This window comes from Falco rusticolus, chromosome 6 (assembly GCF_015220075.1).
Source record: "Falco rusticolus isolate bFalRus1 chromosome 6, bFalRus1.pri, whole genome shotgun sequence".
Classification (NCBI taxonomy): Eukaryota; Metazoa; Chordata; class Aves; order Falconiformes; family Falconidae; genus Falco; species Falco rusticolus.
Window position 1 is genome coordinate 44,523,283 of NC_051192.1, and position 21,720 is coordinate 44,545,002.

At 41.1% G+C, this 21,720-nt stretch overlaps 1 protein-coding gene across 2 annotated transcripts; it reads right to left on the minus strand.

The window, feature by feature from the left end:
• Positions 1-11,660: 11,660 nt before the first annotated feature.
• On the minus strand, positions 11,661-19,062 carry LOC119150037 (vasoactive intestinal peptide). Of its 2 annotated transcripts, XM_037392116.1 has the most exons (7): positions 18,811-19,062; positions 18,264-18,385; positions 16,496-16,636; positions 15,985-16,089; positions 14,334-14,453; positions 13,552-13,661; positions 11,661-11,949 (listed from the first exon to the last, which is right to left on the minus strand). In XM_037392116.1, exons 2-7 carry the CDS (start codon positions 18,374-18,376, stop codon positions 11,927-11,929), a joined length of 612 nt encoding a protein of 203 aa, XP_037248013.1. In that variant the 5' UTR covers positions 18,377-18,385; positions 18,811-19,062; the 3' UTR covers positions 11,661-11,926. The 2 variants fall into 2 exon arrangements, with proteins under 2 accessions (XP_037248013.1, XP_037248012.1); XM_037392115.1 differs by lacking the exon at positions 15,985-16,089 and having other exon boundaries at positions 18,811-19,051.
• Between the last annotated feature and the right edge of the window lie 2,658 nt (positions 19,063-21,720).

Here is a 21,720-nt window from a genome sequence, read left to right on the forward strand (position 1 = left end):
ATTTTCATTGAGAATATTAGAGTTCCTTCAAATTATATGCTATATATTGTAAGAGAAAATTAATGTATCTTCTTTGCTTTGTTAATTCCCCTTCTTTCTAGGCAAAACGAAGCAAAAGTAGATCTATTCTCTATGGAACTGAAATGTGTTCCTTAATCTTCTTTGCACGCTATAAAAATCATTGACTTGTACTTTGAGACTGATGGGAAGGTCTCAGGTGGAGCTAAGGGCTTAAATACAGGCTTCAGAAAATGAAAGTCAACCTTCCACTTTTTTCTGAACACAAACTTAAATACAGAGCAGGCTGTAAAATCCAAAAGCTGAAACTACCACATGCTGCTCCTTTTTTTTTTAATTATTTTTTTTAATTATTTATTTATTTTTATGTTCCACTTTCCGGATAAACTTTAACAAAAGCCTTCTTGCATGGAAGATTTTGTAGATGAGTTTATCCAATAAATGCTGTATCTGCAAAGAATTATCAAGGAGTAGATAACGTTATATGTGCAGAGTTGTAGTAATTTCTTCCATACCTTGAAAGAGTACAACCCTTGTACTTTATGATCTCCAAGGAGGCAAGCAGCACTTGTGATCCAAGTCAATCTCCATTAAACTCTTGTAATGCATGCTAATGCAATGTTCCCAAGGGAAAGCCATGGTGATATTTATCCTCGGTCTGCCTGCTAGAAAATTCCTGCCAAGCAGGAGAGGAGGCATCTGTATGCGTGGTTGAGCGGCATTTTTGTGCTAGCAGATATTGAAGGGCTCTGAAAAGATTCAGATTCAGTAGGAATTGAATTTGAGAAAAACATCTGAGGAAAGGTCTTTGGGATTTTTGTTTTGGTTTGTTGTTTTTTTTTTTAGTTTGGGGGCTTAACTTGACATTTAAAGTAACAAAACCTTCCTTTAAAACCCTCCAATAAAACCACTTTTATTTTAACAAGTCATTATAACAAGTTGAACTCTTCCAGACTGGATGAAATAACAAGTTAATTGTGGTTTTAATAGATTTCCCAGGTGCTTGCTGCAATCAGACCTACCTTTTTAACAGTCCTCATTTCTCATTAATTACATTTCTTCTCTTAATTTCTCTATTTCTTTCCTATTCCTTGAGGAGTATGGAAACCAGTACAACTAATCACCTCTGAATTATGCATGTGAATCATCCCAGAAACATGTGTTTGGGACTTTTCTCTAGGTCAAGAGGTCGTTTTAGATACAGAATAATTTTTCATCTTGTGGTGGGGACTCATTGTGAACTTTCACTACAGCCAGAGGCTGTGTGTAACAACTAGCTCTTAGGCAGGAATTTTCATTCTAAACTAATTAACATGTCCTAAAACCTAAACTACTGTAAATGAGAAATAATTCGAGACAACTGACTCACCTGGTAATTCTTTTCTTTCATATTAAATGTATTAAAATTCTTGAAAGTTCTATCAAGTGGACTTCAATTAACCTAACACCCTGACTGCTATGATAAAATACTATTTGGATATTATTTTTCTTGTACCATGTCATATTATGACATAAGTTTCAAGTTTAAAGGTGTTAATTGGCACAATGTATTATTTATATATGATGTGATTGCAGTGGAGTTGTGGTATGTGCATGGAATGCAATTAGAAGTGGAATGTGTGGGTAAAAGTGGTTATCTGTTTTCTTTAACAACTAATTCAATACAATAGTTTAGCAAATGTTTCATGAATAGCACTCTACAGAAGACTCTCAGCATATCAAAATGGTATGTTTGGATCTTGATCCACAGTGGTTTTTGTTGTCTTGAATGGGACTCGGTTCAGTTTTTCTCCTTATGTGGGCCTTTCTTTGGCTTCTTACCATTGACTTCTTACCATTGACCCATTTCAAAGATATAGTGAACCTGAAGTCAGCAGGAAACAAAGTTTAGATTAACCATGTTTATGCTTTATGCTGCAGGGGTTTCATGTGCTTGTTATTTCCACTGGAAAGTCCAAGACCTGCCAAGAATGAGAAAACCAGCTATATACGCAAGTGTGTGTAGGAATATATGTGTGTGTTGTTATGTACATTGAGTGAGTTAATAAACACACAGAAAAGCACATTTTTCCAATGATATTACATTTATCATGCAACACTGCAAATGGGAATTTTTCTACCTAAACTTCCTTAGCTTTGAGTGATATTTTTATGTGTACAAGATTTCACTTTCTCTGGAAGTATTTTGTGACCCCAAACCCTGATATTCTTTATATTTCCACATTTCACTATAGTGTTAGAAAAGCAAAATCAATGCAGCTGCAATCTTGTCAACCATCTAAGTTTCTCTTTATGTGTAAATCTACGCAACAAAACAGCCAGAATGAAACTCAGCTAGCGATTGCCAAATAACAGACATCCATAATGAATAGCTTTACTATTTGCTGGAATGTGACTGTCTTATATGTTGAATTGGAATATAGTACGCAGATCCCATGGATGTCCTTATTACCGCAGGAAAACCCAATGAAATTACCAAATTCATGAATTACTACATTTATGAAGTACCAGCTTAAAATTCAGTTTGGAACATACTTCCAGAATTTTCAGCTCTATGGTAGCTAGAAACTTCATCTTGTTTCTCACCTAAATTTATTCTTTGCTAATTTTTACAGACTTGTCTTCCACAAGTATTATCCTTCTTGTATAAATAGCTGTCCTTCTCCTATGTGTTTACCCCTGATAGAATAAGAAGGAAAGGAAGGAAGTTATGGAAGGGAATTATATAAACTTTTAGCTGTCCTTTAATTTTTAAACTATTTAAAAGAAAAATAAATAAAAAAGAAAAATCCAATTTGCAAAGTATTTTGTTAATATATATAGATATACATTATGTACTTAATATAGGACTCTATGAATTTGTTTTGATTACATTGTACAGCTATAGGCCCAGCTGCTTTTGTCTATAGGATTACAGAAATCTTTTGAAAGTCTCCATAACTAAAAGAAATTTAACCAGGAATATGAACTGTCAGGAAATGCAGGAAATCATAATCATAATAATTATATGCACCTCCACAAAATTATTTTTGACATAAGTAATAACAGTGTCATCCATCCAAGACGTAAGTACATTGTATGACTGGAGAAGGGGTCACATTTGCTCAACATCAGAGAAGTACCACGTGCCTTTGTCAGGCTGTGAATGCAGTGTTTACTCCCGTAATCCGCAATAATTCAGAGAAGCCATAGACATGCTGGGTCCTCCACCACAGTAGAAAGATGACGGTGTATCTGGAAAATACTTCACTTGCAACACATTCTCTAAATATTTTCTAGACTGTAGATGAGCAGTTCCTTAACTAAACAAATTGTGTCCTAGCGAAATCAAGTTATTTGATACACTCTTCAAAATCCAGTCTCTTGGACTTGGCAGTCAATACCAGCAAAAGGAAAACAAGACTGAAAATATTAATTTGCCTGGGTTGCAGTGCAACCATATTTAAGAAATCTAAATAAATTTTTGTATGTGTGTTTGAATGGCTGAGCTTAACACTTTCTACCACTACCAAGTACAGACAGAGCATAAGTTCTTTTTCCGTTTACTTTTATTTGGTTTTATTTTGTTTCCTTCTGTAAAACGTTAGCAATATATTCCAGCTTAAGCTTGTATCTAAGCTGCAGAACACAAAGGAAAAATGACAACTAGACAAAATTCTTTAATCAATACATTTCTGAAAAGCTGTAATAGAAGAAACAGCTCAAAAAGCAAAAATAAAATTATGAATTATTTTTTCCTATTAGTTGTGTCATATCTGGGTAATTATTCCAAGAGGTTTGTAGTGCGTATCTAATGCATCTAAACATTAAAAACCAGAAGGCTTTTGTAATATTTGAGCTGAAAATCTCAGGAAATTAGACCTGGCCAGGCATCTGCTTCTGAAAATGGTGATGTAGAAATGGTTAAAAACATCTAAATGTTTAACAATTCTTCAATTAAGTATCACATTTAATTTAAAAATTACTAAGGACTCGGACTGCTCTTAGATTTTCAGCAGCAGATTCTGCCCCAATGAATAATACTACACAACATTGTTTCTTTCACACTGGCACTGTGATTTTATGCACATAAGTCAATGAGATGCTCCTTCAAATTCCTTTGTTTATATCCAGTAATACAAAGAAGCCTGGAATAATGGTGGTTACTTAGGGAAATCCACAGCCTAAAGAAGCCCCCAGCTAGTGCAGTGCTAGCTAAAAAGAAAGCTCTTTAAGCTGTATGTGTCATGGGCTGAATTTAGAAGACTGTAGATCCAGAGCCTGCCAGAGCTCCTCTATCGATGCACATCTCTTACAAAGTGTAATCAAATAGCCTCAATTACAGCAGCCTAAAATCTGCTTTAAATTTGACCAGAGCCAGTGTAGAAGTCCTTCAAACCACAGTCATTTCTACTGTTGTCTATTGTTGTAGCTACAGGGTAAAGCTGAGGCAGGAGAAGTTCTCCTTCATTGGTTTCTTCACTTTTTAATAAAAAATAATTTAATAATCTGTATGCATTGTAATTATGTAGCATGCTGTTTTTACACCGATGTTTATCATTCAGCAAACATAAAATTAGTACAAAACACAGTATGTCTTTGAAGCAGAATTTCTGATAGATTTCTCTCAGGAAATTGTTAAGTGGTAATGTAATTAGAAATATAAAATAAAACATCTATATAGTTTAGTCCCTATTACATAGATAGATTGCCTATTGTCCGTGCACTTATTTATTAACCAGATCCTGCATATTTATAAAGAATAGCCAAGAAAAAGTCCCATTGAAATGTCATTCTGACTTTACCAGGTGAAGTTCTGTTTGTTCCACCACCAAAAAGCAACCTAATTACCTTCTATTTGATTCCAGAACCCTTCAAAATGTTGTAAATGTGTAAAAGCTATTCAAATGGGCTAAGGCCAGGGAAATTAAATTTCAAATTAGCCATTCTTTGGGAAAATACATTTAATTGGAGCCTGAAAGTTACAGAATGTGCAATGCCCAGTTACATTTGATCTTTACAGAATCAAGCTCCTTGTCTATGAAAGTAGGGTACATTAAGCACTTGTATTCTCACCTGTACTGAACAGAGAGTGAATCATAAATCAAAGAGCGATGACCCAAGTAGTCCACTCAGCTGGATTTCTTTATTCCTGCACAGCAGTAGACTAATGATCCAGAAAGTAATCCCTGTTGTAATCCTTTAGCTATGGATAAAAGGAGACCCTCAGCCCCTCACCATCACTAGCACTACGCTTTAGCATAATATTTTAATATACATGACATCAATACACAAATGAGTGCTTGCATGGCTCTCTTCCTTTTTCCTTGTGAAGAATTAACGCTGGTGACAGGCCAGCGTGTAACCTATACCACTCACTAGTCACGGAGCAAGTCAAAGGACATATAGCTCTCTTTCTCCTGATCTCCTCAATAACCTGCTAGGGTTTTGCTGTGACCTGGCCTCCACTTCCCCTTCCTTAGGCTGGCAAAAGCCGGCAGAGGGCCAGCGGTTCTGCTGCCATCACCTGGCTGCCCAGTACCGCAGATGATGGAAGGGCAGCATGAGGAGTGCATTTGTCATCTCCCTCGAATGCAGGATTAGGGAATTTTTTTTGAAAAAATATAGGCTATAGCCATGTAAAAGAATTCATTCAGAGATCTAGATGAAACTACCTAATAACCTCTTAAAGAACCCAGTTTTCCTTTACATGCATTTTAGACTGGATTGAGTGGGTCCCCCTCCATCCACCCCAGGAAAGGTATTGTATATCAAAGGCTTGGTGATTCTGCTTCCTCAGCTTTTGGAAAACCTGAAATGTTTTGAGAAACAACAGAAAAAAGTATCCAGCCTGAAAAATCTATTCCAAGGCCCTCAAAACAGAGGCCCTCAAAATCACTAGTCACTTTTCCAAAATGGCTGCAATAATGAAAAGACATTCAGAGCCATTTAGTAATTTCAAAGGTGAAGTTGAACCCGGTAAACAGTAATTTAGGAGTGCTAAACTCACTCTGGAACATGACCCTACTGGGCATGAGCCTCCAGCACAGTCTTGGAAGTAGAGAGTCATTTACAAGATGAGACAAGACAGACTTTGTTTCTTTAGCCTAACAAAGCAAAGGTTGCGAGGGAAATGCAGTCTATAAATACATCTAGGAATACAACTCCCTGAGAACAGTAACAGCGCTCTTATAGTGACAATGTTAGGATAGTAATAGATGGTTGGTAAGGTGTTTGTTAAACTTTTACACTGCCAGTTAACAGAAGGTTCCCATTAAGTACAGCACTAGATCCAGAAGCTGCTATGCCTCAGAAGAATTAGGGCACAAACAAACCAGCGATGCTCCTGATGGAGTCTGTTAAGTTAACGAATGGACTTGCACGATATGAGGTACTCTGACAGCAAGAGATGACTCCTTCCTTCTCAAAGCAAAAGTCTTAAATATACAGGGAACAAAAAGCCATACAGAAACTAGGTTTAACACCAGGTACTTTTTTGAAGACACAATCTTCACCTGCTCTCTCCCAACATTTACCAGTTTCTTCCTTCTTGCTACACACTTCACTTCTCCAGTTTGGAGCTCTGGCACCAGCTTTGTAACACCGAGTGCAATGCACTGCTCTGGAAGGGATCACCAGATGGGACTGAAACCATCAGCACCAAATCCAGACTCCTCTTACTTTTTAACCAAGATTCAGGCTCTCTGCATAAATTATATATCCCTAGCTTTGTCATGAAGAGCTTTCCTAGAATACAGCAGTTTGCTTTCTATACTCCCTAATAAAAAGCAGATTGCTTGCTTAAAACAGTGTGCAGATGTTCTGGCTGTGATTATGGGAAGAGGGATTAGCTAAGAGACAAAGCTGAAGAGCTGTGTTGGAATAGCAACAAATGGTCATAAGGCATCTGTCAAACATACTTGTGACCCCTTTCCGTAAGAAGCAGTTCAATAGCATATAAAATAAGCAAACAACTAGGAGCCACCCAGGCTCCATATAAATGATTTCTTCCCTATCAAAAACCTGGTGTGCAAGAACTTGACACCTCCTACCATTTGACCAAGTGGCAACATTGTCAGGTAATTTTACAAGCAAAACTAAAGATCGTTCTATCTTTGTTCTACCCAGTCAGTAGCCTGGGTATTTCATACACTACTGGCAAAAAAAAAAAAAAAATATATGCTATGTGTACATTTTCTAAGTAGAAAGGTCTTCACTGATCTATCTCATCTAGCAATAGAAGACACTGACCGTTTTTACTTTCTCTCCTGCTTTCCCCCCATGCCAAAAAGAGAATATGTGCTGGATAAGAGCAAATTCTGACTTGACAACTATTTTGTAATAGGATCAACATATTAACACGTTAAACAGTAAAATGCATTAGAAGCATTTATATCATATATTTGGAAATAACTGAGGCTCTTGGATGCTGTGCTCTCACTGAAATGTGAAACTGGGTGTCTAAATGTCTCAGGCCAGTTCCAGAAAAGATACAGAAAATGAATTTTATGCACCAACTTCATGTACATTCTTTTAAGCATATTATCTTATGCAAAACTCTAGTATTAAGTAATTTACTCAGTGGGGAAGGACAAGATCTTTATTCTCCCTTTCCTCCCTCATTATTGAAACAATCCTCATTCTTTCCAAAGAACATGCTCCACTGAAAATATTGTTCTTGCTATGAGAATGTTGATATTTAATTATCTTTTTCACTGTAGCGTTATGATTTATGTCACTTTCATCTTAATCTTTGAATAATCAGTCATATTTTTATTTACAAATGTCAATCAATTAAGTTATTGAAAATATTATCCTCACAAGTGAAAGCTGTATTTTCCCCATCTTACTAAGTGGCCTGCATGTACCTGTCTATTAAACGGAACTAAAACTTTTCTTGATTTACTTCAGAAGCAGAAGATGCATCAAATTATTCTTTGGACTTTTAAAAAGATTGATGTAAAAGACCAGTGTCTAGTTTCTTGCCTCCTAAACCAGCTTGTCAACCTGGCAAGCAACTTGTCTGTGCCTGTTCCAAAGCAGAAAGAAGAAAAGCTGAATATATTGTAGTTGCCCAAGCCAGCATGAGCCCCAGGAGGCCACATGTTCTGTTTGATATATCCAAGGAAAGGTCAGCCTTCTGCGCCAGTCACAAACCAAATGGGAAATCTCCTCTGGGAAGTCAGGGGCTGTTTGTGAGCAGGACAAGTTGCTCCTGAAAATCTGGTTGTGCTAGGTTCTCTGCAATACTCATCTCTGTAACCAAGGCTGGCAGTTAGTAGATTGCTGCACCATAAATTAAAGGTCTGATGTAACTGTTCCTCTCAAAAACATAGCTATACATCCATGCACTAGCTTTGCAAGGCAAAGGTGAGAGTATTAACAAAGAGTTAGGAAGCTTGTGGTAAGTGGAGGAGGCAGAGAGAAATAAAAGAGGTAGTGGAAAGCATAAGCAGTTTCACAAGAAGCAATGGACAGCCTTTTCCATCTACCTTTTCCTAACACCTTGCAAGCAAATACGTTGTTCCAGTATACATACATCTCTTCCCAGAAGGTCTGGCTTTGAGGAGAACTCAATATTCCTATACACGAATTTATACCTATGCTTTGGATCCAAGTTGCCCATTTTCATACTTTTAAACAGAAATTTTGGCTCAGATTTTCAGGTGGAAAAAATATTCATTGTGTCTCAAACCCATTTCAAATATCAGAGGAGCCATTAGGGTTTTACTCATTTTTAATGTGTTTTTACCAGCTGTAATTTTCAAATGTTTTGTCAACTTTTGTAGTTCTCATGGTCTTATGTGCAATCCTGATGGTTGCTCTTGAGTGAGTGATGATTGTACAGATGCACACAAGCATGCAAATCCTCTCTGTGGATTCAGGACCAAAAAATATCCCCTTCCAGTGCTTATAAAGATGAACTTAAAGATGATTCTGTCCCTTTCTTTAAGAGCTCCGTGCGGTAGGTCCAAAAAGCAAATCCCATTCAATAAAACAAAAAATAATGAGTTCTATCCTCTGCGATTGCAGGCATTCCTACCCCGTGTTAGAAGTGAAATTCTGGAGAAACATGGTGAGATGTTTCTTTAACATATACCCCAATAAGGCTTCACAGTTTTACTCCTTCCTCCTGAGTGCTTGCATTTTCTCTGACAGTGATGGTCTTCTAAATCTCCTGGGTATTTGTTTTCCTCCTAGAAATCCTCTTCACACTGTCTTTGCAGCTGCCCCTTTAATTTTCCTAATTAATGCAACACTTTGATTCCACTCATATGACACCTTGCAGATGGGTTGTAAGATCGGTGACATGTGTCAAGACCCACTGACAGACTGAAGATTTGTCTTGTTCAGTGAAACTTTGCAATTTTTCTCTTCAATTTTATCATTTAAACTTACTATAACCACTTGCCCGTGGAGTTGAGGTGAACAATGTTACATCCTCCACCATTAGCTAGTCTAAATGTATTAAGTGGGCTTTATATCTCCTATAGAATGTCAAAAGTTGCTATGACAAGTTTAAAGCCATCCTTTAACACAGATATCAAGTCAGGTTACTTGTTAATTCTGGAGATTAGTATCTCTCCTTTCAGTGCTAGGTTTTGCTAAAATGTACATAAATGTACATATGCTTTTTAGACTGCCTATTTGCTAACCCTCTGAGGAATTTATCAAAGTATAATTTTAGTTATTACAACGAAGGTATTAATTCTATATTTTATAATATATGTATGATTTCCTAATAAGCGTCCCTTTTTTTCTGTAACCCACTCCATCTCCATCATAACAGAGAAAATACATGTTCTAAGGTTCTACAGTTTTCTATGGAGAACAAAATACTGGGAGATTAAACATTAGACATGGAAGACAAGTTCTTCCATCAGATGCCTTATTGGTAAACTGGCAATAAATAAAAAAAGTCAAATTTAGAAAAAAAAGATTTCTGGAATTGTGGAGTCAAAAGTTTGATCACTCCAATTTTTGTTACTTTAAATTGAGTGAATGAGCATTATGTATAATTAAATAAAAAGTTCTGTCTGTGAGGACCATACACAGCTTTGCTTCCGGCTAATTGTTTTCACTTACTTTTTTAAAGTTTATTATCACAGAAATCCTAACAATGTTCAAATTACACTGAAGAAAATTTCCTATTAAGTACTATAGCATCAGTCTTTAGTATCCTTCAAGTATTTCCAAAACTACTTTTGCACTCATGTTTTCATAATAAGGTAAGATTTGCGAGTGGACCACCATTAGAAGCCCACTTTTCAAAAGATGACTTCAAAAGTGTTTCTAACATTTGTTAACCATTCATCGGCTTAGGCTAAAATAAATTCTGTCAAGGCTAGACAGAAATAGCAATAATAGCATCTGATCTGTGCAAACTGGTTTTCTTTTGACATGCAGTTGCCAATATTCAAAAAAAACCCTGCAAATCTGAAGGCTACATATTTATGAGAACTAGTCTCCATAAATCTCAAATTTTACCATGTTTCCAGCTTCCTTCTAAATGAGAACAGTAAACTTGTAAGTGAAACTTGTAAATCAGTTTTATCACCGTCTATGTGTGCATATGTATGATATATAATTATACTTGAAATTCCAATTTGAACTTGTAAGTAGGTCTGATAAGCTTTTCTACTTCAAATTTCATCTCTTTCTAGCAGGTGGGAGGGAAGTCATGGGAGTGTCATGAGTGGTATCATGCATGAATATGCATTTAATATGTTGTACATGCAGTACTGTATGCTTTCCTTACTACAATAGAACTATTGGCCCTTACAACAGTAAATAAGTCTTTAGAAAATGATCCAATTGGTTAAATCTACAATTTTAATAAAATACAACCAGATTCTGATTCACAGCAACAGTGAATCAGCTGCAAATTTCCAGTTCCATACTAAGCTACAGTGATATAAAGCTAAAGAAATGGGGACTGGAGGCTTATTTGCTTGTCTTTCTAATATAACATAGTGTACTTCAGTTAAAAAATAGTATCTTCCTCTAATACTATAGTAGAGACAGCACTTACTGGGACCTCTATTGTTCCAGGTACCTGTAGCACTGATTCAAACCACTAATAGTTTGCCATGATAATAAATGATTTATTGTCTGCATATCCTGTAAATTACATTCATTCTGAAAAAATAGTAAAGTGTCTTCAGATCTATTTTGTATATAAGGAATAGTTTCATTATCAAAGCTACAGACCATTAAATGTAGAATTACCGGTGACTTCTGGCATCAAACAAATCAAGGGATAGCATTCTTTGTATGCTTTGTCAGTTCCAGAGCATCCAAACTACAACTGAAAATAAAGGATACAATTCTGGTCTTCATATAATTTGTATATTGCGAAATATTAAAAATGTGAATAGGAAGGAAAGATGCTGTTAGAGGTCACATAATTTTCAATGCTTTTGCATTTTCTCTAGTTACTTGCTAAAGAGCTAGAAAATCATTCCCTTCTGCTTGGCAATAACCTTCAGAGAGATCTTTGTAACACAGTTTTACACACTTTGCACATTCTTTTCCTCATGTTTTTACATTTATGAAGCTACCTGGAAATGTATCTCTATCATGATACAGGCTTATCTGAAGTTGTAACCACACCTAAAATAAGCCAATCAACTAGTAATGATGGGCTCTTTCCAGCTGCACACTCATTTTCAAATGAATTTATTGAAGTAAAGGATTTACAGCATATGGACTCACAGACTTCTCATGAGTTAAACTGGCATCCATATGTACAGCTTTTAGTAGAGAACTCTAGAGTAATATTTACAATGTAAATATCAAGTTTTATTACATAAGAAACAAATATATCACAACTTTCACTTCACAACATATTTGTTCTGGTTTGACGACTAAAGTCATCTCTTTGAAATACTATGTAGAACTCAAAAATAGCTTGTTCTTGTCATAGACTTTACCAGGTGTCCTTCAGAGGCCCTGAAAAACAAGGGAGAATTATGTTTTAAAAATAATTTTCGTAAGCAGTTGCATCATGAGGTGTATAAAAGCAGACAGCAGACAAAAAGTAACCCTTGATATAAAACATTTACTGTACTTGGGATGACAAGCATGAGATGGAACTATTCAGATGACATCGGTGGGCATTACAGCCAGCAGACAGGGTTGTAAGATGAAGACAAAACGTTGAAGGATTAGGCAAAAATGTGACTGCACGTTGGCCTACAGCCCTGACAGATCACTTTGAAAACAACTGTAACCTTGAAGTGGATACATGAATTCAGGTTGCTCAATACACACTGTATCAGCCACTGGGGCACTGCAATAAAATAAATGACCAGTAACAGTCAATGGTGAGTAGGCGATTCACCTGGAAGGAGACCCTGATCATCAGGACAGTCCATAAAAAAAGGTAAGGACTGAAAATGTTTCCAGGAAGACACCTACAACCCGCTGCACCACTACTCTCTCTCAATCAACATCAGAAGCTCCAGCAGGTGCAAAATCCAGGAGCAGATATTTTTGCAATAATCTTGTCTAGGAAGATCATCATTTATTTCCAGAATCATCACTTACAAATCGTATTGTTCCTTGAGGCATAAGCAGTTTATGTGCTTTCTAATCTTTGGGAACTTTAGAGGAATTGCCTTGTTTGTGGAGAAGAAAAGAATGTTTCCTTTCAGTCTTGGAAGGAAATAGGAAATAACAGTTTGAGGAAATGTCTTTTTTTTTTGGTGGTTTGGGTTTGTTTGTTTGGTTTTTTTATACACACACCCCCACACACCCTCCGCTGATGTTATCTTCAAGAGTAGCCTTTTTTTTTTTTCACTTGTAGTTGAGAGACAGCTGATTGCCAAAACCCATCCTATTATCAATTCCATAATACACTTTCGAGAATACCAAGCCCAATTCAATTCTATGTTACCCTTTCAATTTTATGTCCCTTCAAGTGCTGTGATGTAGAAGGGTTTACATTTCAGTAAACCAAAGAAACATATTTGCGAATGGTTTTAGAAAAATAGTAGCAGCCACAGGGAAAACAGTAACTGCAATATTTGCATGTCAGACAGCCCCTCTGTGGCACACCTTAGGTGAGAGTCAAGTGCTTTCTTAATGTTTAGCGTTCATGTTGCTGATCCTCTTAGCTCCAGGGGCAACTCCCTTCCAGTGAAACAGATGTTAAACTAAATGTGAGGCTTTTTTTTTTTTTTTAATTAAAAAAAAAATCCTTGAGTTTTTTCTCTGAAGAAATAATAATCTTTGTAATTAAAAATGAGTCAATTCTGGGTTTATGCTGTAGTGCACACAAGTTGAAACACCCAAGTGAGCTAGGTGCATTATTAACAGTGCCATTTAATTAGGAATTTTCAATAACAGCAATCATGGGATAACTTAATTATTGTTATTAAAATTATTACTATATTCAGACACAACCCTACAGAAACATGCAGTATTTCATGGAATATGGCTCTTTCCTAGATGATTCTGCTTTTCTGATAGGCCACACTTCTTGTATAAATAATCTCATTTTATGGGTCAAGACAAGTAACAGATAACAAGAGGAAAGAAATCTGGGCATACCAGATGGGACATGGCTCAGCAGATCATCTACAGAATCATAGTTTTCTGAAAAGGAAGGTTCAAGAAGTTCTGCTTCATCTCGAAGTTTGGCGGGGTTTAGCTCTTCCTGGCTGTTGTGGATCAGAAATGAGTTTTATTGCTCTCAGAAGAAATAGCAAACAAGCAAGTAAAGCCTGCTTCTAACTAGCTATTGCACATTTTGTTAAATTTATCCCAAAGTGTTAGAAATCACATGAAATAGCATGTTTAATGCGTGAGGAGACATAATATTTAAAAGGAGTTGTCTAAATGAGTGAATAAACAAACAGAATATAAGCTCTACAAAAACATATGCTGGCACTTCTCACCTATAATGATTAGGACAAATGGTCTTTCTGGGACTTCTAAATTTTCATTTTATGTGTTTACTTACAGGCAAATTTTCAACAAATAGTGCATTTTTTCAAAAAATAAAATTGTTGTTCATGTTCCATAGCTCTGCGCATTTTTCCTTAAGAGGCTTTTAAATAAATAATTAAATAAATAAATTAAGAATCTGTCAGAAGCTTTTTAAAATTGCCAGATGCTGTCTCCTCTTTATTCTTTTATTCTAATCTGATTGTAGTGTCTGTTCCAGTCTGGAAGAAAATGTCTGTACTTGAAAACCATGTTATAAACTACATTATAAAGTCCTTAATGTTCACTGCCTTTTGGTTGTCCTCTCTGCCTACGTGGGTATAAATCTTTTCTGTCTTAATACCATACAAGTAAGGAAACTATATATATATGCTTTCTTGTAGTACCTTCTTTTTCCAGTTAAAACTGAGTTTAAGTATTTCTTCACAGCCATTTGCTTTCGAAAGCGGCTGTAGTTGTCAGTGAAGACAGCGTCAGAGTGGCGTTTGACAGGACTGTCCTGGGAGCTGGCAATACAACAATTACAAAGAAAAAATTAATAGGCTATATCTGTTTAAAAGAAGATACCATTAAATGAGTGAAGCAAACTTTACAATGTTGATTAGCTAAATAAAATCAAATTTTTATTTCAGCTTTCATTTCGTGCTATGACTTTGGATCTTTCTTCTGTTGAAAAGAAGCTGCTGCTTCTATTGCTTACTGCACATTTTAGTAACAAGGATCAAATTCTAAGGATTGGTTCAGTCTTTTTGGGCACACCTTCACTGATTTCTTTCTCCTGCTCAGCTTCGTCATGGCCCATGCAATTAGGATCCATACTCAATGATTTCTAGAGTCCCCGTCCCAGAAATCCTGCAGGATCAAATGGCTGAATGTGGATTTCATGACTCCCTCCTGTCTGTTCTCATAGCCCAGGTTACTCTTTTTGATGGACTGACTTTATTCTGATTTCTATCACTTGAGTACATATATTTTAGTACAATGCCAAGGTGCAGACTGTCTTAAGTCACAGTAAGATCTTAAAGGACCTGGTCACTGTTCATATTGAACGCAGTGAGGACAGAGCCTGCCTCTGTGAGAGTGTAGCATCACATACATAGCTACAAATGCTTGTTTTAAGGAGGTATCAGGAAATGAAACACACCTTGTGAAATCCAAACTTGGAGGCCTATTTTTCATGTCGATCCTGGGATGCCTCAGTGTATTCTGCTTTAAATGATTTATGTTAGTTTATAGCGTATGAGAAACTGGCACTTTATGTTCTGGGACAAAGCTAGCACTGACACAAATGCAGGACCTAAATTTCACTCAGATTTTGAGCATATGAAGTAGGCACTCAAAGAAACTGTCATATCAGGCCAGCCCAAAGTATTCTACTATTCCATTCCCAAGAGTGCCCAGTAGCTGCTGCTTAGGGATATAAAAACAAGGGAAGTATTCAGTGATCCTTCCCAGCATTCTACCATCATTAGTTTATGAGCGTCCTGGTCTGGAAGTTGCAGCCAGATTCCTTGGCTATGGATTTGCTTCATTCTTTTTCAAATCCTTCTGTAATACTCTCCCCAACATCTGGCAATATGTTATATGGTAGAAAAAAATCATTCCTTTTTGTTTTCACTGTAAACCAATCATTTCCTAATTTCATTGAGCATTCCCCTGTTCTTTTGTAAGTACTGAGTAATCAATCATTTTGTATTTACTTTTGCCATTTATCCAGCAAGCTGGGAAAAACACTACCAGAGAAAAAAATAGCAAATTGGAGTGATAGTCATTATAATATTACCAGTATTTATTATCAGTGCTATGTACAGTGTCTGTTGCTCTACCCCTCACAGCTGTATCAGGAATAAATAGTAACATTCATTTAGAAACAAATACTACTAAGTTGTTATATAGGATTTTCAGCTCCCCCGTCATTATATTAGCTTCGGTTTTGTTAACTCTAAATTGCAAAAATGAGAACTAAGGTATGGAAGAGTGAAAAATTGCCAATGAAGCCAGCTAGGAAAAAACTACCTAATGTAAGTGTCACCTCACCTAACTCGTTTTCTAATAAGCGAATGCAGATATCTCTTCACAGCAAGTTTAGCCAAAAGATGGCTGTAGACACTGGTGAAAATTCCATCAGCATGCCTTGCATTTCTGAAATGGACAATAAATAAACTCTACAATACAACCTGGGTTCATATAATTTTGATAACGTTCATTTTGTAAACATACTGCTTTCCTTAAGTTATGTATTATATATACTACATTAAGCTTAAAACAATGTCCATGTTTCCATAAAAACATCCAGGCTTTCACAATATACTTTTTAGCCCTTCTTGGGAAGTAAATGAATTGCATTGCTATTCTGACATGATGAATCAACATTTCTGCAGACATTCCTACTGCTACCAGTATTCAGCCAGACAACCAGTGTGGTTTGTTGTTTATTTCTGTAACTGAGTCTTCATTTCCTATTTCTCAGTTTGAAAATGTGACCAGTCTTTTGGCATAATTCGAGTAGTGCATCATCATTTGTACTTGTGATAATAAAGAAACTCACCTATCAATAATTCTGGACAGATCAAAATAGAATTTCTCATTTTCAGGTAGTGTGTTCTGCAAAATGTCTGATTCAGACTTTAATGACCCGTGGACATGGTCAGATTCACTGGCTCCATCAAATGGCATTCTGTTTCCCAATCTGTTGGAGAAGAAAACCGTGTGAAGCACACTTAGCTGAGGACATGCAACACTTCACTGCAGTGTACATTTTGGTTTGTGTTAAAATGCACGTCTACCTACTTTAATCCATAAGGCATTTTAAAGCAGTCTGGATAAAACAAAAATCACTTTCAGGTATAATCCATGCTCAGTGATAATCAACATAACGGATCCTTCTCTCTAACACATATTTTCTAGATATACGTTGTCATTGCACAGAATTTATTCCAGTGAACAGTGCGTAATGTATGGCAATTACAGTTCAAGTGACAACACAGAGCTTTTCATAACTTTATATTTTATATAAACGATGGATGGAATTACCAGCCTCCACCCATGCAAAGTGAAAACACTTCCTGTTAAGTACTTACCTTCCAATTAAGACTTAAAACGTGCTTTGAAATGCAGTATGAAACAGTTCTTAGGCCTTCTCTAAAAGAAGTAAATACACTCTCAAGAACTTCAAACTAAATGTGAAGTGCAGTCATGTATCTCTACGTGTGTTTATTCACTCACATTTAAAATAATTTGTGAGTTGCAAGTTAAAAAAGGTTCGCATTTAATCTTTTAAAATGTATCACGGTAATGCTCTGTAGAAACCAATTTACAGCTATTTCACATTTTTGTAAACTGCTGTTTCTTATGAAGTATCATATTTTACCCAGGGCCATTTGACTGCAGAGCAGTAGTTTGGCATCCGATGTTTCTTCTAGCTGCTCTTACATTCTACAGCAGACAACGGGCTCCCATCGCTATAGTAAGCCCGAGTATGGTAATGTGCAAAAAATCACACACCAAAACCAGGATAGTCTACTGTCCTTGTAATTCTACAGTGTTATAACTATTAGTACTACTTATATATCTGAGGCATGGAAGACTTCTGTCTGGTTAAAAAAGGGAAACTTGTTGTGTAAAATAAGCTGACTCAAGTCACTCCTGTTGAAAATCAGTCACTATGCTGTTTTGCTATTCTGGTTTTCATGGGTCTTTTTACACTTTGTGTCTCTTACCTAAACGTAGAATGTACCTTTCCGCCACCTGGTTTAATTTGGTTAGACAACTAATAACAACTTCAACCATCAAGGCATGCAGCTTCGAACCCACACGTCGGTCCATCCGGACCATGTCCCCTCAACTCAAGATTTAGGAATTCTTAATATGTTCGATTTTGCCTGGGTATGTCTCCGCTGTTTTGGAGGATGCGTTCAAATAGCCCAACTTCGGACACTGAGGAATTTTCCCACAAGAAAAGCCGGGGCCGTTCCAGGGGCACGCATCGTGCTCAGGAGCACTTTCGAACGCGCACCCTGCGCGCCGCGCACACGCCCGGCGCTGGCGGCCCCCGGCCCGAAGGCAGCACGGCTGGGGCGGCCCGGGGGCTGCGGCGGGGCGGGCACCGCCGGCGCTTGGCCGGGCACCCTCCTCCGAAGCTTCGGCGCGGAGGTGCGCGCCCGGCAGCTGCAGAGGCAGCGCCCCGACAGGGAGTGCCGCGCCGGGTGCCTGGTGGAAGGGTGGCGCTTCCCGCAGCCCCCTCGACCTCCCCGCGGAGGGCGAGCACCGGCGGGGCGCGGAACGGAGCGCAGCGCGGCGCGGAGCGCGGCCCTTACCGGGGGACGGGGGGGAAGGCGGCCCCCCGCTGGGGCAGCGCCCGCGCCCGCCAGCAGAGGGCGCTGAGGAGGGCGAGGGCGAGGAGGAGCGGGGAGGCGCCGCGGTGCTCCATGGCCGCCACCTGCGGAGGGAAGAGCGCAGCGTCACCCACCGACCCGCCGCACCGCCCGGCCCTGCACTGGGGCACCGGAGCTTCAGCCGCAACCCCCGGCCCCGGCCCCGAAAGACGCCGCCGGCAGCGGGGTCCCCGTGGCGGGCGAGCTGCCGGCGGCCAGCGAGAGCTGGCTCCCCGAAGGCGACGCCCGGCCCGGTGCGGCGGGGCAGCGGCGCCCGGGGTTCAGCGACCTTAAAAAACACACACATTCTTTAAGCGGTAAAAGGGAAGGGTCCCCCCCGACCGCCCCGGGCGGTCTGGCCCGCTGCCCGCGACCCGACGGCCGGGGCGCTTTCCCCGCAGGTCCGGGAGCGGGGAGGAGGAGGACGGGAGCGGGACACCCTCCTCATCCGCTGGGAAGTTGCCGCTGCGGCGGAGGGAAAGTTACTCACGGAGCCGCGAGTCCGTCGGTGATGCTGAGCGGGCGGGCGCGGTGCGGTGCGGAACGGCGGAGCGGAACGGCGGAGCGCTGCTGGGGGCCTGCGCCCTGCCCCGCTGCGCGGCTGCCGGGGCGGCGGCGGCTGAGGAGGAGGAGGAGGAGAGGGAAGAAGGGGAGAGCTCCGTCTCGCCGCACGCTCTGAGCTGCCCACCGCGCCGCCGCGTTTTATAGCGTTTACACGTTTCTGCTTCCGAAGAAGCAATCACGTTACTGGGGAGACGTCACCCTTCCCAAGGGGATGGCCGCTTTGCTCAGGACAGTCAGGGACTTATATTTAACTCATGAGCAGCCGCGCACTCTATCTCTTCCCAGCACAGCCCCCCCCCCCATTATGTGATTTATATTAATGAGTTAGTTTTGCGGGAAGCAGGGCCCCGTCCGGCCGCGTGATGCCGCCTGGCGAAGCGGGAGAGCAGGCGGCCAGCGGAGACCGCGGCGGGCACACCGCTCCGCGCACCCCTTCCCGCACCCGCGGCGGCCGGGAGGGGAAGCGCCTGCACCCCCCGGGGCCCTTCGCTCCCGCACCGACTGCTTCCCTGCGGAGCCCCCTCCCCGGCACCGGGGTTACTACTTTCCCCAGCCTTTCGCCGGTGTGTTCATGCTGAGCCGGTCCCCCTCCGTCCCGGCACACGCCCGCCCCTGCCGGGGTCGCCCCCCCGGGGGCCGCCGCTGGCAGAAGCCGCAGCGCCCGGGCGCGCAGGGGCCGTCCTGCAGGGAGCTGGGCTGAACCCCAAAGCCTTCCCACGGGCTTTATTTAGCAGGCGGCGGGGTGTTTACCCGACTTTTGCTTTTTCGTTTCAGCTGTGCGTGTTCGTGGTAAACGGATCGGGCCCCACATCCAAGCACCCCAAGGTGCACCCAAGCACCGTGGCTGCTTGCAGCCGCCGTTCCGCTGATGCCAGCGCGGGCACGCAGGGAGCGCGGCGAGAGGGGTCAGCTCTCCCTTTTGCTGTGTCTCTAGCCCGGACCTCGGGGCTGGAGTCACTGCCTCACCAAGGGAGAATGGGATAGTTTCAAGCCTTCGATTTGCTCCTTGGAATTTCGGCTGCCGCGGGGAGATCTGCGGGCAGCGGGGAGGGAAACGCGGAGTAGGCGGGTGCGGGACCCGCCGGCGGGGCAGGGCCGCTCCTGCCCGCACGGCTCCGGTCCCGCACGGTGCCTGTCCTGTGCCTGCCCTGAAACAATCAGTGCCTGCCAAAGAATCGAGGCACGAATTTCAGCTGAAAAGGTCATCATCCTCTTTTCTTTTTTCTCCTTCCCACCCCCACCCCCCACCCCCTTGAGATTTGTGCCTCTAATCCTCCTACTCAGTAAGTAACGATTGTACCAAATCCATACAGACGATTTCGCCATTTCTTCTTACTTCTAATAAGTTTCTCTGTTTCATGTTTCACTAAAGGTTAGGCAGGCTCAATGCCGAAGATTCTGCGATGCTTAATCACATTTTCTAATTCAGTTACATAAAAATTAAGTGAATTAGATTAAAAATGCCTGGAAATTTGTTTCTCGGATGACAGCTTTGACTAAAACCAGAGTTCCTGCAGTAGTCTAATTTCAGGAAATTTTCCCCTTGTTACTACATAACTAGAGGTCGAAGAAGCAATTCTGCTCTGGAACGGCGAGATGAGCATCAATAGCACCATACCCCCCGCACCCCGCAGAAATCTCCCAGCTAGGGCGGGCAGACGCCGTGCGGGATGCACGGCTTGGGGACTTCAAGGGACGCGTTCACCCCAGTGCTGGGAAGAAGAGAGAGGAGGAGAAACCCATCCCCCGGGGGGCGTGAAGGCGCGCGGCTGGGGCGCTGCGAAGGCTGCGGATGCCCAGCCCCCGGCCTGGGGCGGCGGGGGAAGGCGGCTCCCGGGCCGGGGGGCGCGGGCAGCCCGCGGCCAGCGCCTGGCTTGGGGGGCCGCAGCGCCGCGACCCCGCTCCTCAGCGCCCGCCCGGGGCAGAGCCCGAGCGCGACCGGCAGCAGGGGCCGGGGAGCGAAGGACAAGTTCCCTCCGGCGTGCCCGGGGTGGCGCAGCCGCGGGGGGTCTCGCAGGGGTCCTGCGGGATGCCGTCCCTGGAGGGAGGAGGGGAGCCGCCGGCTGAATCTCAGGGATATGTGAAAAACAAGTCTCTTGTCAGTTGCTATGTATGTGCTGTATGGGTGGCTGCATGCTGTGAGGAAATGTATATAGGCTGCACTGCCAAAATTTTTTGAGAATCACTAGTAAATCAGTAGGTTTTTACCATACCATGCCATACCATACCATACCGTACCGTACCGTACCGTGCCGTGCCGTGCCGTGCCACGCCACGCCACGCCATGCCATGCCACACCACACCATATCATAGCAGGTAACTCTGGTCTACTGTAACTTTGCTCCCCTTTTCACAGGTAATATGCTAGACTGGACGAGGGAGTGACACGCTGTAGGGCTGGCTAAAATGGCCTCAGAACCTCTTCAGGGGTGGCACTATTACTGAAAAAAACTCTCTACAGTTCCTTTAGTGAGCTGAGCAATCTTCAGTGCATCTAGTCGTACAATACCATCTATTTTCCCTATTCTATAGACAAGAAACTGAGTCACAGGGAGATCAAGTGGATTCCCCTTGTTTATCCAGGAAATCTCCAGTGGAGCTTTTAATTGACCCCAGATGTCCCAAGCACTTTTCAATTGCACTAACAATTGCAGCATTTCCCTTCAACACCCCACTACACCCACTGTCTCTGCCTCTTGAATCAGGATAAACTAAAGAAGAAATGTTACATCTCCCTTTCTCCTTAGCCCTTCCTCTAACTTCTCAAGAGGGTTTTCATTGAGGGAGGTTGTTTGGGGATGACTGAGAAGGCAATCCATATTCTATCTTTTCCAAC